The sequence below is a fragment of the Camelina sativa genome, chromosome 20 (genome assembly GCF_030686135.1).
Source record: "Camelina sativa cultivar CO46 ecotype springtype chromosome 20, ASM3068613v1".
Taxonomy (NCBI): Eukaryota; Viridiplantae; Streptophyta; class Magnoliopsida; order Brassicales; family Brassicaceae; genus Camelina; species Camelina sativa.
Window position 1 is genome coordinate 10,319,650 of NC_141899.1, and position 14,392 is coordinate 10,334,041.

The following is a 14,392-nucleotide window of genomic DNA, read 5'->3' on the forward strand; positions in this document are numbered from 1 at the left end:
TTATCAAATAAGAAACAAAATTTGTACACATCATTGTAAAATAAAAAATCTAAACCGCTTTTTATAAACCAAACCGACATATAATTTCATTTTAATTGTAAAATCTTAATCCTAACCACCTCATTTGTAAACCCACACCGATATATAATTTCATTCTAATTGTAAAATCTAAATCCTAACCGCCTCATTTGTAAACTCAAACCGACATAAAATTTTGTTCTAATTGTAATCTAAAACATAACCATCTCATTTGTAAACCCAAACCGATATATAATTTTGTTTATGTTGTCCTAACTGATCAATTCTGGATTAATGGTTTATCACGTCTCAGTTCCTAACAAAAACTGTTTTCAACAGGAAACTTGAGTTTTGTTTTTTTTTTTTTTTCTAGTTTACATGCATATGTTGTTTGAAAAAAATACTGCTAGTGGTACCGATATATAATTTAGTTTTAATCAATGTTTTGAAACCCGGACCGGACTGGCCGGTCGAACCGGTTTAACCGTGAACCGGAAGCTATCCCGGTCCGGATATCACTTTAAAACCGGATACTAACAAACCCGGATAAAACCGGAAAAAACCCGGCTAAATCCCGCAAACCGGCGGTTGAACCGGCGGTCCGGGTCAAGTTCAGCACATATAAATAACTTAACCGAGCATATATAATACGAAATCATGTACTGTATCTGCCATTCTCTTCCGATGTGGGACAAATTTGAGTGTATGTGGGTGTGGCTTCCTTCTTTTATAGTTCAGTCAGAATTTTTTTAAATATTAATTTATGTGGAAGATAAGAAATAATTTTTTTATTAATATTTTGATGTTCTTCTATTATATCTTGTTGTCCTTGTTTAGATTTAAAATGATAAGAAATAGAATTATATAATTATTGCTCAAAAATATATACTAATCAATAACTGATAAATATGACAAATTTTTGTTTGGATATCATAAAACCAAAGGATGAACATATATATATATGTATATGATATATATTAAAATTCAGTAAATTAGTGACCCACGGTCAGACCGGGTCGACCCGATGACCCGATGATCCAGAAAGTTGTCCGGGTTGCTTTTCGGGTCGGGTTTAAAAACATTGGTTTTAATTGTAAAATCTAAACCTAATCACCTCATTTGTAAACTCAAACGGACATATAATTTCATTTTAATTGTAAAATATAAACCCTAATCACCTCATTTGTAAATCCAAACCGACATAATTTCGTTCTAATTGTAAAATCTAAATCCTAGTTTTTATTTATAAATCCAAACCGATATATAACCTCATTTAATTGTAAAATCTAAACCAAGCCAATATTTAACTTTAATTCCTTAATAAAAAGTATACAGAATTTGTTTTGCTTATTAATTTAATTTTGATTTATTTTTTAAATAAAATATAAGATAGAAAATTCTGATTGGTTGAGAGGAGAGGAGGTGAATACAAGGGGTGAACCTAAGTATTTTTCATACAAAAAAAATTCTTTTGAAACTTAGGGACCAGATTTGAGTTTGCTTATGGCTGCCTTGAGAAATCCAGAATCTTCTTGATCAAGAAAGAAGGAATAATTAAGATCCTGTGTTGTTGAGTTTTGGTTTTATTAGTTTTGATTTTTCAGGTAGAATTGTTGATACATACATTGATAGATGAAAACATGTTTATGTTTTCCTAACTGATCAATTCTGGATTAATGGTTTATCACGTCTCGGTTCCTATCAAGAACTGTTTTCAACACGGGCTGGGAAATTTGACTTTTTCTTTTTTTTCTAGTTTACATGCATACGTAAACATAGTGCTGGTGGTTTTATGTTTCAACAACAATTTCTTTTGGTTGCCTGGAGTTAGTTTTTGTCCCTGCGTTTAACTCTTGTTTTGATAACAGTACTATTTTTAGCTAGGTTCCGTTTCTCATCCCAAAGTGGTATGAATGGCTTTTTTTATTATTTATTAATTTATTTCTCTACGCCTCTCTTTTTAAGTCTTTTGTAAATCTCATATTGGCTCAACTTAGAATCTCCCCTCTGAGTTCCTGTTGATTGACATGTTCATTGATAAAAATTTAGGTGCCAAATGTGGTACCTTTTTCTATTAGTGAAATATAATTTGTCAATATAACAGTTTCTTGTGTGGCAATGATCTCGAATATGAGAGAAAATATGGAGAGAAATGAAGCAAGGGAAGGGACTATAGCTGTTGCAATTGACAACGATAAAACAAGCTGCCAAGCTCTTAAATGGGCTGTGGACCATTATATACCCCGAGACGGGACAGTAAAACTCGTTCATGTCGTCCAAAGATCTTCTCTGAATGCAAATGGATCTCACACAGATGATGAGTTATCTGATCAAAGACAACACAATGGTAAACGAAGTTCTCGGTTTCTTGCATTGCGCTGTCTTTGTATGCGAAGAAATGTAAGTATATATGAGCTCTTTTTTCTTACCTGTCTTGGTGCCTCTCTAATTAATAATGTCTATATTTAGATACAAAGCGAAGTAGTTTTGCTGGAAGATCAGGATGTTGCGAAAGCGTTGATTGAATATATTAGCCAGAATTGTATTTCCACATTCTTGCTAGGTGCCTCATTGAAGAATAGCATTACCAGGTCGCAAAACTAGTATTGCTACCTCTCTCTCTCTCTTTCTCTATGTAATCATGACCCAAAAATCTTGTACTGAAATCCTCTAAAATGGTTTTGATTTTTGAAGGCTGTTCAAGGCTGATGACATTCCAAGTAATGTGATGAGATGGGCTCCAGACTTCTGCACTGTATATGTCATATCAAAGGGAAGACTATCTAATGTAAGGTCAGCCTCTCGACCTTTACCTCAGGCCTTGCCATCTCCTTCTTCAGGGACTGCACCAGTATTGTCACCGCACAGCAACACCGATGAGGCTCCTTCTGAGATGTAATCTATCTACCTTAAACCGTTACATCATATGTATTTGTTTATATATTCGCAGAGATTACGATTCTTGAATTGATTTGGCTTTCTCACAGGTCATTGTCAAGAGAAGATGACGTTTTCTTTGAAGAGTTTTCATCATCCCTTGACCGAGATTCTAGTGTGAACAGTAGTAGGAGGATCAGTACAGACAGTTCCGTTCTCTCTTTCTATGAGAAACTTGCAACTCCACACATGTTGGAGATTCCTAGATTATCTTTATCTGCTCTGTATGATGAGAAATCCAACTTTTCGATTCATAGTCCTTCTAATGAAAATTATGGTACATTAATTTCCCCACTATCGCCAACCAATGACGCCGAGGCTGAGATGAGAAGGCTGAAGAAAGAGCTCAAGGAAACAATGAACATGTACCACGCCGCCTGCAAAGAAGCTCTTGTGGAAAAAGAGAGAGCAGCAGAGCTTGAGATGTGGAAAAAGAAAGCAGAGCTAAGGCTTCAACTGGCTGAAGAAACAGCAACAATGGCTATCATGGAGATGGAGAAGACGAAACTGGAAGTACAGGAGGCAGAGACGAAGGCGGTGAGAGGGAGAGGGGTTGATGACAGAGATATGGTTTTTGATGCTCTTAGAGAGTCTCATATATTGGTTAAACATGAGAGCTTGCTCCATATTTTAGTTGTACTTTTCTTATTCTACGTCTATTTCACACTCAAAAGATTCTCTTTCTTGTGATTTAAGTTTCTCATCTGGTCCCAGGAGAAGTTGCTCATTCATTCTCTCTTTTATTCTTCTTCACAATTGTTACTCATGCTAACAAATTATTATTGCCTAAAAACATCGCTATTTCGTTGTTGATTGTTTCCCCTTTCTCTCCTTCTGAAACCCACTCTCAAGTTAAGTTTTCACACCATCGCAACTTTCTCATTTGCGTTGTATAGTCCCAATTGCTTGTTCTTCTTAACTATGTAAGACCACTAACCATTTCGATCACATAGGATACTATTTGATGCATGAGAGATAAGAGTAAACAATTTTTTTGGCACCTATCATATTATGGGGTCAAGCATCATAGAAACATATACTTTAGGTTAGTCTTGGTTAAGAACCTGTGACCTCTTTCAGACATCTTTTCTCTCTTTCGAGAAAATTGTATGTGTCTATCATATATGCTAATAATTAGTTCTAAGACAATTCTATGATGATATGCCGACAATAACCTCTTTTTCTAATCAAAGTATAGCCACTCGAGATCATCAGCTAAGGAATCCAGAATGCTTGAGGCACCACATAGCAGCTTGGGCAGCGTGCTCTGCAGCACCTTTCTTTGTTGGTCTAGCATCACCATAACACTCCAATGTCATATTTGGGGCATCTTCAACTTCCACGATTACCTTATATGTGAATCTGTAACACAAACAGACACAATTAATGACATAAAATCCAATAACTGACATTTTTTTTAATCAAATTACCGTAGTTGATGGATCTACTCACGATTTCAGGTGGCCTGGTCCTTCCTGCTCACAACATTCAAAGTTTGGTGGCCTCCAACAGTTAGCAACACATGTTTCATGCAAGAGGGATTTTGCGGTTCTGCTGCTTGATCCACCTGTCGAGTTTAGGAATAGAATCGGTAATTCAGGATATATACTGCACCAAATTTACAGTCTCCGGATAAATACACAAGAATCCATCCGCATACCTGCTTCCTTGATGGTCTTTTGAGGAAGCCTGTCTTCTGTTTTAGATGGTGCCTGGGGGAGACCTCGCCTGATGAGGTATGAGCTGCTTATTTTACTGTTCTCGCCAAAATTTTCTTGGAGATTAAGGTTTTCAACGTCCAGCCCATCAAGATCCACAACATCTATAGGCTCTTCATTGTAGCCAATTAATTTAGCTTCATTTCTGATGCTATTCTTCACAACATCTTCCAATGGATTGGCTGCTGTTATGTGCTCACGTGCCTTCAGATGAATTACACAATGAAGTTCTTCAAATTACGAGTTACATAAATGAACACTAGGTAGCTCAAGATATCTGTACATCACATCAATCGAAGAAATTCGTTGCACTACAGTTTATTTTGACTATGAGAAAAATTACCTTCAGATATGAAATCATCAGCTGTGCAGCCTTTTTTGTGCTCTCTCTTTTGTTCCGACCAGTTGCAGAAGCTGTAAGGCAACTACCTTTCTTGGTCACTTTTAATTCAACAGAAAAAGCACCATCCTTCTTCGTCGCTGATATTTCCCGATCCCACTTGTAAGACTGGCAAATTTCAATCAGTTCCTTTACAGGACTAATCTGCAGGTTAGACAAGTTTTTGACTGGATCTAGAAATGATAGCATCATAGTCCAGACATGATTCAAGTTGAACCCACAATCAATGAAGAGAGCCCCCAAACAGGATTCTACCAAGTCACCAAGAACCTGCATGGAAATATAATAACTATATTAGTTCTTCCACTAATATATCATGTATGTCTTATGTAATTAGATATAAATTGACAGCAAAACTAAACTAATGAGATGGGCATAGTCTCTTCAATTCAACACCTCGTGTAGGTAAAAAGAAAGAAATTAAGGAAGAAAGCTAACGGAGATAGTTTGAGATTTTCAAAATGCAGGTCAGCTTTCATTAGGGGTAAATCTCATCATAGTTTCCTTACCTGGCTCAAAAATTGGCATATATGGTCATGAAGGTAAGTAAGTAAAATGCACATATCTCCATATACTATGACGCAATTCTTTTAGCATAATCACAAAACAAGCTCTGAAAATATAACGGATTAATAAAAAGTTCCACCAAGGCAAAAGGCCAAAAACACACTAAAGTACCAAACAGAAGCAGCAAAATATCGTCTGCAAGTGAAAGGAAGATCGAAACACACCTTTGGGCATCTTGGACCTTCAGATTGTCCACTTGCCAATGGTGATGCTGCCAGGAAATTGGTGTAATCATCTATCGCTTCTTGGAGATAAATGGACTCGCAAAATAGAAATCTCTTTAGCGAAAAATTGACAGCAACATTTGCCAGCGCCTTATTATTTACTGAGAGCGATCTTAGATCTGTCAGTTGACCAGGTTTCAGTGTCGGGAAGACTGTGAAAAAATAGGATGTCATCAAGTAGTCCAGAACAGCATCCCCAAGAAACTCCAATCTCTGCAGACCCCCAATTAAAGACTTCTGGTTACCATAGATGGAATATTATAGAGACTTAGAGAAAAATGAAAAATAAGAGGGAAACAAAAAATTACCTGGTAGCAGCCTCCTCCATGCCTGTTGTAAGATGGATGAATAAAGGCTTGTACAAGTAGACCTTTGTGGAGGAACGTATATTCAAGCTGGTTTTCAAGGGCCTCCAAATTATTGCGAGTAGTGAGTGGCATGTAGCGCCTGCTTGCAATACAAGCATCTCGTACTTGCAAGGATTCAAAATCAACATTTACACCAATCCACCTAAGAAATTTCACGGCACCTTTGAAGCCACTGTCAACTAAGAAAGCTCCCACAAGAGCCTCAACCACATCAGCAATTGTTTTCTTGTACAACCAATGATGGCCTTTGCTACATCTGATATCACCAGTATCTGAATCCGAAAGCCCAGGACCCCTATTCAAGGAATGAACCTCTTTTATCATTCCTTCGTCACAGGTTACTCTGCATGGATGGCCAAATGCAAAGAACTGATTAGGATCGAATGCTTGATCCCGGATGTAGACCTGGAAAAACGTACAAGGTTAGTAATATCCAAAAAGACTCAATAATTAAATAAATACGTTTTACTCTTCCTCTGTCTAAAATATTTACTTTTAAAATATGTAACTGTGAATATGTTAAATGTATGGAGGCAAGGGTTCTGACGGCGCTTTATGAACATGATAAGTATTTGCGTTGTGTGCAGCCATCACAGCTCAAACAAGATTTAAAATGTATCAGCAATCAAAGCATTTATAAGAATTCTAAGAACCTGCAAATTTCTCTTGATTGCAAGCCTACACAAATTGGAATTGTTAACAACGTTAGAGCGTCTTCGAGTCAACTCTCCTTCATCAAGCCAATCATGGAGTAGAAAAAGGTGTCGGCTAACCGCAAACTTGAGGAATGCATCACCAAGCACCTCAAGCCTTTCAAGAGAAAAGTGCTCATGACATTTCTCTGTTGTGAGAGCTTCGAGTACCTATACCAATTCACTCGGTCAGTGAAGTATCAAACATTAACAAATTTCAGGAAAACCAAGAAAATGGGTTATCTAGTGAAATGAGGTTATACTCTGTGACCAGAAACTTCAGCTATCTCAGGGATCGAAGCAGACAGCACATGTTTCAGTTCAATAGCCACAAGTAAATTCTCCATACGATGCATGATTGACGGTAGCAAGGATAACGAGCTTCCGATGTCTTTAGAAAATCCTTTTATCTTTAACTGAGAAAGCTCGGGAGGAATCTCTATGAAGTATTCCGCAAGTTCTTGTGGTTCTGTCCAGGGCAATATGAGAATGTTATGTGTGTGTACAGGCACAAGAAAATGGTGATATGCAAAAACAGTTAAGAAAATCTACCCAAGTTCTTCTGCATTCGGTTGTGAAGCAAGTTCCGAACATGAAAGAGTGGTTTCACCTGCAAGAGTGGCTGTCCAGGATGCTTGAGTTTCACGCCATACCTGATTTTGCGCATAACAATGAGAAGATTCTTAAACTCAGAAAATCATATATATCCTAAGTCTAGAGTCCCAACCAACTTTTTATGGATTGTTGTAATACTGCTCTGTAGAAAAGGAAAAAGAACATTAAAACAAAAAAACAAAAAAACTAGAGAGAAACCAGAATACATGTCCCTGAGAAAAATCGCAATCGAACAATCTGGATAGTAGAAGTTTAGTGCTTACAAATCATATGTGCTCTCCATATGGCTTTTGGTGCTTGATTTCTTAATAGGACTGAAACCATTTCTTCCATGGCAGATATCAGCAACAAAGTAAAATTGTTTATTGTGGGTAGTAAAAACCAAGCTGTTCTTCACATCATCAATATTCCAGCAGCCATTTGCGAGCTTTAGATGGGACCCTGTAGGAGGAACTATATCTTCCACTAAAACAGACGGAGTCTTAAAGATTGGTGATGCCAAGCAGCTTCTGATAGTCACCCAATCTACAGATATAACACTTTCTGCATCATGTAGACTGATTGGAAGAAGAAGGTAGAAGGTAGATTTGCTTGTTCTAGGAGAGTATTGCAGTTCTAAGGGAACAAATTCCGGAATGAGCTCCTGCCGCTCAAAAAGAACCTTCAGGGCAACCTCCTGAAAAAGCTCTGCTAGCCTTATCTGCATAGAAATAATCAAATAAGATAAGTTCATTCTTTTCATTGTAATCTAATTAAAATCTCAATACCTCATTGTTGTCGAATGTGGTGACTCCTGATGGAACAATCTTCACACTTACAGATCTTTGATGAGCAAGGTGAAGATTGAACTCCATAGTCTCAGCCTCAACGGGAAGAGGTGACTTCATGAAAAAACCAAACTTTCTGTAGAGCCTATCCGCGGGATGAGGCACAAACCTTATGTAGTAAGAATGTAGATTGACACAACTTGTTGTAGGATCCCACTTTTGTTTAAACAAGTCAGGAACAAACATCTCATACAGTTCACCTCGTGAACAGCCTTCACCTAGCAGGAAATAAATTAGATGTCGTTATACAACGAGTTAATAGTATAAAAAACTTATTGATAACTGAACCACTCATGCACCTTCGACGTTATCAAAATCAAATTCATCATCTGACAATTCATCCTCAATTTCATCCTTTGAATCTGGCAACAAAAAATCGTTAAGTACACCCAAGTTGTGTAACTCGTACACAGCCTTTAGACAAGCATCCTTTTTGGCAGCTTCAGTTGAAGGTTGTACCGAACTGACAACTTCACTTATAGGAGCATTAGCAGGTAAAATTATGCGACAGATAGTTCCACCAAATTCGTCACCAGGTTTGAAATGAAACTCTGGCTTTGGCTGAGTAAACCTGAGGGAATAAATATGCGGCAAATGGAGATTCAATTATGACAGGAACAAGCTCCCATTTACTGTGCAAGGTGAATCTCTTAAAAAAGCACCAACGAAAATTTTGAAGTCTTACTCATCATGTGGAAGCCTAGAACAATATTTATAGAGAAGGGAGATGCTACTTCCACCACTGATACAAGCTCCTGTCTCATGAACTTTGTATAACTCCTCATCATGTCTAGGACAAGTTTCCTCTGACGTTCTGGAAGTAATTTCCAGATTCATTCTATCTTCATTTACTCTAAAATGTTCAATTAGATCCATCTCTTTCTCGTTTCCGCTGAATTAGGAAAGGAAAAACATTGTCAAATGCGTAGGGAGGAAAAGCGGACTCTTACTTATGGCCTTATTATTTTCTCATTCCTACATACCTGTCCACTAAAAAGGCATATTCGGACTGAGGCATTCGAGCACGGCCCCTGGACTGTATGAAGCTGGTAACAGTCTCTGGTAAATCGAAACGGATCACAAGACAACATGTCTGAATATCCAGGCCTTCTTCACCAACTTTAGTGGCAACCAGTAAATTGAGCTGGAACAGGAAAAGGAAACTCAAGAAGTTAGTTGGAAGTGGCTTGACGACTGATCCTAAATATCTCCCAATACTAAGTTACTACTATAGGTTTAAAATTAAGTATCACCTCTTTAGATTGGAATCGTTGAAGTATTGTTTCCATACTCCTCCTTGACATGCTCTTTAGTCCAGAACTAAGTCCAACAAGGAAATCAGACTTCCAAGACCGTAGCAGTTCCAAGTTATTTAGTATGCATGACAACGTTCTTGCAGTTACAATCCGATTGACAAATATTATACATTTCATGTGTGGCTCTAGCCTGAAAAAAAAAATGGAAGTTAAATACAATTGACTTCTCTTCCATAATGCACTCATGAGCATAAAAATCAAGAACGATATAGTGAAAAGCAATCAAGATTTCACAGGACCCAGTGGACAATATCAACTACCATGTTCATATAGAAATATCCAATGTCTTTTTCATAATGAATTAAGTGCTGGAAGTTGTTTGCTCAGAAAAAGGCCATACTCTCTCTTTTGAACAGAATTTAATCGATCGTTGGCAATTTTCTTCTGTATATACAAAGCTTCATCTCTAGGTTCTCAGTCGTATTTTACGGAAGCAAAAAATAAAAATAAAAAGTATAAAGGATAAAGACAGGTAAGTAGGACTAGACTTTCTTACATAAGTAATTTGTCATCTTTCACGCAAATGATAACAATGAGAAAACGCATATTCAGTATTGGCTTTTGGGTTTTGGGTTTTGGGTGTTGGGTACGTGGCCACTCTATAAAGCTAAGGACAGTTCATTCATTTCTTTACTTCACAAATGCTTTATGGAGTATTCCGTACAAAAGCATTCTAAGACTCTGTCACCTCTCTCAAGTACTAACCTGAATACCGAAAGGATTTCAATCAATTGAACTAGCTTTCTAGAGAATAATGGTTCCTTCAACGCCGCTAAGCTGAGGAGTTCAGATGCATTCTCATCTACAACCACAGTAAATATGAGAACAAATAAAGAGGCAACCAATGGATTGTGTAATACAGTATTCACATGGAAATAACAAATACAGTGCAGAATATAGTTAATATTTTAGTAAGTTGCAACTCTGGAAAAATATACGCAATGAAAAACGGTTCAAATTCTACCATGGCCATATTGGAAGAAAATTTAAGGTTCAGAGAAAAAAACACTCACTATGGTACTATGTCATCTTACCTTTAGCAACACCAGAGGAGAGGACCTCAGCAGCCAGAGAAAGATATGTATCACATATCTTTAACTTATGATTCTCTCCCACAGGCTCTTCTTGTACATCATGGTCACTATTCAATTGTATTTTAGCAGCCTCCAATAAACGAAGAGAATAAACATTAGCACGCTACACATTGCATTAAGACATGTATAACACAAACAAGAAACAACATAGAGAGATTCAATTTGGCAAGAAAGGTTATCGAGGTTAGATGGTCGTCAGAGACTAAAGAAGTTGCACGGAACCTTACTGACAAATTTTCTCTAGGAATTTTTACACAGCTATTTTAACAAGCATCTAACAGGAGCCCTTATTTCTTTCCCAATTTTTCCGTATTGTACTCCTAGTGAATTTTATGCCAATCTTTGTAGTCTTTGACTTCGATCTAGTACACTACTAATGCAAAAGTTGAATATAGTTGGCAATTATGATTATTACTGTACCCTAAAACATGTCATCAGCTGCTTGTTAAAACATTGAAGAACCAGGAAAGACAAGTAATCAATACATCTGAAATCAAAAACAAAAAACCTAGTTTGCCCAAAAAAAGAAAAGAAAAAACTGAAAATCTAATATCAAATCTATAAATCGCTTCAGTAAGAAATGTCTACCTGTATTGCTCCCCAGATGCCAAGATTCACCAGAGTATATATGAGATTATCATGAGTTCTTTTGAGAAGCCTTTTCATATTTAGGAGGCTTTGTGTTTGATGGGTATCAATCTGCAGCTTAAGTGATGCCAAGCACTGTTCATGGAGGAAGAAAAATCAGTTCATATATATATCCAAGAACAGCGGGTTCAGATCTTATCTTTTTAACCAAAAGAGTTATGAGACACATTAGACAACCCGCTGTTTGATGTCCTCCAGCATGGTTTCATATCTGATGGTCGATTGAGATACATCAGTCATAGCTGACCGATAATAATATACTTTGACTAACGGAGATGAAACAAAACCATCCAGCTGGGCATTGCTTTCTACTGAATAAACCTTTTAGATCACGGGAGACAAAAAGAGAAATATTAGAACATTTTTGGAAAGACCAACTGAATGTAAGAACATTAGCATGAATTTAACTATGAGTAAGATAATTCTGCTTCAGACTTCCAATAAATGATTAGTTTGGTACCATAAGCTAAGGACGAAAATACCCACACAAAAAAAGATTCAAGCATTAGAAGAGTATTATATCTACTTTGGTATCACCAAATTAAACACAGTGTGATAGGGCTCAACATAAATAAGCCGGCATCAACCAATTCTAGGAAAGATGTCTTGCATACTTCAATAATCAATACCCAAAAATGCAAATTAGAATATACACTTCTACAGTAGCGAATTGTGCTTTAAGTTCATCTGCCAACAGCATACCTTGGCATTGAGTAAATTTTCAAGGCTATTTATGCTTTTCGATAAATTCTCAGATTGAAAAGACCCTGAAAAATAGGTAGAGCTGTCAAAAGGTGGAGGATGTATAGAACAAGATGATCATAAGTAGCAGGTATTATTAAGATCACGAAAAACCTCACAATCAAAAGAGAAAGAACAAAAAGGAATCCAATGCAGAATCTAATTTTGTCGACTATATTATTTCTATGGGAATGATTTAGACCCTCTCATAATAAAATCTTTGCTAAGTAACGGGCTTGTAATCCGGAGTCAACAATAGAGTCGAAATGGAGCCTACCTTTGCCAACAACTGGAGATGCAGTCATTCCAAATATTCGAGGCTGTTGTAAACTTTCTGATTTATAGAAAACCTGCATTTGCAACAAAGTGGAGCAACCAAAAGATGATTCTAAGTGAAAAATGTTTCAGAAACCATTTACCAAGAATGTGAAGGAAGATACCTTCATGATTTCCGCATAAGGATGGTTGCTTAGTTGTTGAGCATGGTGACACTCATCAAATATTAGAAGGGAGATAGACTCCATCCTGATGAAACAGTGTTGTAAGTTATGCAGAAGTATTTGTGGAGTCATAACAAGAACCTGCAGGAAACATTCAGGCACAATAACAGAACAATTGAAAGATGATCGAACATGTCAACCCACAAAAAAAAAGTAAAATGGAAAAAAAGATCAACTTAATGAGACTTTTAGGATAAAAATAGAACGAGAAAACAGGAAATCACCTCATTCTCTGAAATCTCTTTCTCCCATTCAGAGTGGCTCTTCACAGACCTCTTGCCTCCACAATGTACTGCAACTTTGAAGTTGATAGAGTCTGATACGACCTTGGCTTGCTGTAAACAACAACAAACTCAAGACAATTAGAACTTGACGAGAGAAACAAATCAATCAATCCCCAATAATGAGTCTCCAGTAAACACCAATGTATAATCAAAAATAAATAACCTCTCACCTGTTCGACCAAAGCCACGGTGGGAGCAAGAAAAATACAAACACTTTTGTTAGGACGAAGAACCAAGTGACCGAGCTCATATATAAGCATCACCGCAATGTGAGTCTTCCCACAACCTGTTCCCAAGTAAACAATAATGTTCTCATCCATTGCTTTCTTACACAGCTCCACCTGATACCTTCATACAGCAAAGTAAATCATCATTAATCCCCTCCACACAAAAAAAAAAAAAAAAAAAACTCGTCTGTCATATAAACAACGTATTCGATCAATCCCTAAAACTCCATTACCAATACATTAAAGCATAATCCAAATTAATTAACAATCCGATTAACTTATAACTCAGCTACAAACTTGCAGCTGCAACAGATACAACAAACAGAATCGATGAAAAAAAAAAAAACAGGACGAACACCATCGGTACAGAATCGTGTAAGCAAGCAAGCGAGAAAACAAACAAACGCAAACTCCGAAAGGTGTTCGCAAAAGAGAAGATAATCGAAGAAAAAAAATCAAAAACCTCCTGGCGATTTTCCTAGGATCTTTCTCCATCTTCGCCGAGAGGTCATCCGTACAAGCACCAGACGCCAAGAACAAAGAAGAAGAAGAAGAAGAAGAAAACGAAGAGAAAGAGGAAGAAGAAGAAGAAGAGAGGTGAATGTCGGAAGAAGCATCGGCGTCACAGTCGAGTGACTGTGAGGTGAAATCGTCGCCGATTTCACCGTACGGCATGGTCAAAGAAGAAGGATGAAGAGTGACAGCAGCAGGAGGAGTAGTGGTGGTGAGAGGAGGAATTGGGTGTATTTGCTGTTTTGGCTTTGCCTCCTCAGCGAAGAAATTACAATTTCCACGCTGCTTTTTCGCTTTTTTGTTTTTGTTATTTTCTAAAAACTTATTTTTCTCTCTGTCTCGCTTCCCCAAAAGCTTCGAGGGAGTGGTCGTCAAGCTCAAGTCAACAAGTTCACGCATAATTCACGATCTCACGTCGCTCTCTCTCTCCTTACTTAAGAGTTAAGCTGGCTGATTTGATGATTTTGATTTTATCACAAAACAAAAATATTAAGGGAAGGGTTATTTTTTTTAGCTTTGAGAACTATTACTTTATAAAAGCTGAGGAGAATCTTTTGTTTATCCAATTTTCAGTTTGGAAATTTTTTTTGTCTGATTATTGTGTTATCTAGATTTTATGTTGTCTATTTTTATTGTTTTTTTTTTTTTAACAGCAAAGTACAAGATCAGTTCAAACGAGCTAATTGGTAGGAAAAACGTTTAC

General features: G+C 37.0%; 2 protein-coding genes across 2 annotated transcripts; one reads left to right on the forward strand and one right to left on the reverse strand.

Moving 5' to 3' along the window:
- Window positions 1-1,980: 1,980 nt before the first annotated feature.
- LOC104772395 (uncharacterized) lies at window positions 1,981-3,766 on the forward strand. Its single transcript, XM_010497018.2, has 4 exons — window positions 1,981-2,418; window positions 2,488-2,609; window positions 2,713-2,913; window positions 3,006-3,766. Exons 1-4 carry the CDS (start codon window positions 2,137-2,139, stop codon window positions 3,643-3,645), a joined length of 1,245 nt encoding a protein of 414 aa, XP_010495320.2. The 5' UTR covers window positions 1,981-2,136; the 3' UTR covers window positions 3,646-3,766.
- Window positions 3,767-3,931: 165 nt separating this feature from the next.
- On the reverse strand, window positions 3,932-14,192 carry LOC104772396 (dicer-like protein 4). The gene is made up of 25 exons (XM_087504866.1): window positions 13,640-14,192; window positions 13,120-13,297; window positions 12,890-13,000; window positions 12,606-12,746; window positions 12,443-12,515; window positions 12,127-12,191; window positions 11,602-11,745; window positions 11,365-11,499; window positions 10,717-10,846; window positions 10,388-10,484; window positions 9,620-9,812; window positions 9,350-9,510; window positions 9,052-9,258; window positions 8,666-8,937; window positions 8,307-8,584; window positions 7,803-8,239; window positions 7,477-7,577; window positions 7,188-7,393; window positions 6,886-7,095; window positions 6,173-6,637; window positions 5,805-6,077; window positions 5,017-5,343; window positions 4,616-4,877; window positions 4,408-4,522; window positions 3,932-4,317 (listed from the first exon to the last, which is right to left on the reverse strand). The coding sequence occupies exons 1-25, from the start codon at window positions 14,086-14,088 to the stop codon at window positions 4,167-4,169; spliced, it is 5,181 nt and encodes a 1,726-aa protein (XP_087360992.1). The 5' UTR covers window positions 14,089-14,192; the 3' UTR covers window positions 3,932-4,166.
- Between the last annotated feature and the right edge of the window lie 200 nt (window positions 14,193-14,392).

Coding starts and splice junctions, on each gene's coding strand:
- LOC104772395 (XM_010497018.2), top strand. CDS start 2,137: ATGATCTCGAATATGAGAGAAAATATGGAGAGAAATGAAGCAAGGGAA. Junction 2,419..2,487: donor GTCTTTGTATGCGAAGAAAT/GTAAGTATATAT, acceptor GTCTATATTTAG/ATACAAAGCGAAGTAGTTTT. Junction 2,610..2,712: donor TTGAAGAATAGCATTACCAG/GTCGCAAAACTA, acceptor TGATTTTTGAAG/GCTGTTCAAGGCTGATGACA.
- LOC104772396 (XM_087504866.1), bottom strand. CDS start 14,088: ATGCGTGAACTTGTTGACTTGAGCTTGACGACCACTCCCTCGAAGCTT. Junction 7,394..7,476: donor CCGAATGCAGAAGAACTTGG/GTAGATTTTCTT, acceptor TGCCCTGGACAG/AACCACAAGAACTTGCGGAA. Junction 5,344..5,804: donor AAGGTCCAAGATGCCCAAAG/GTGTGTTTCGAT, acceptor ATTTCCATGCAG/GTTCTTGGTGACTTGGTAGA.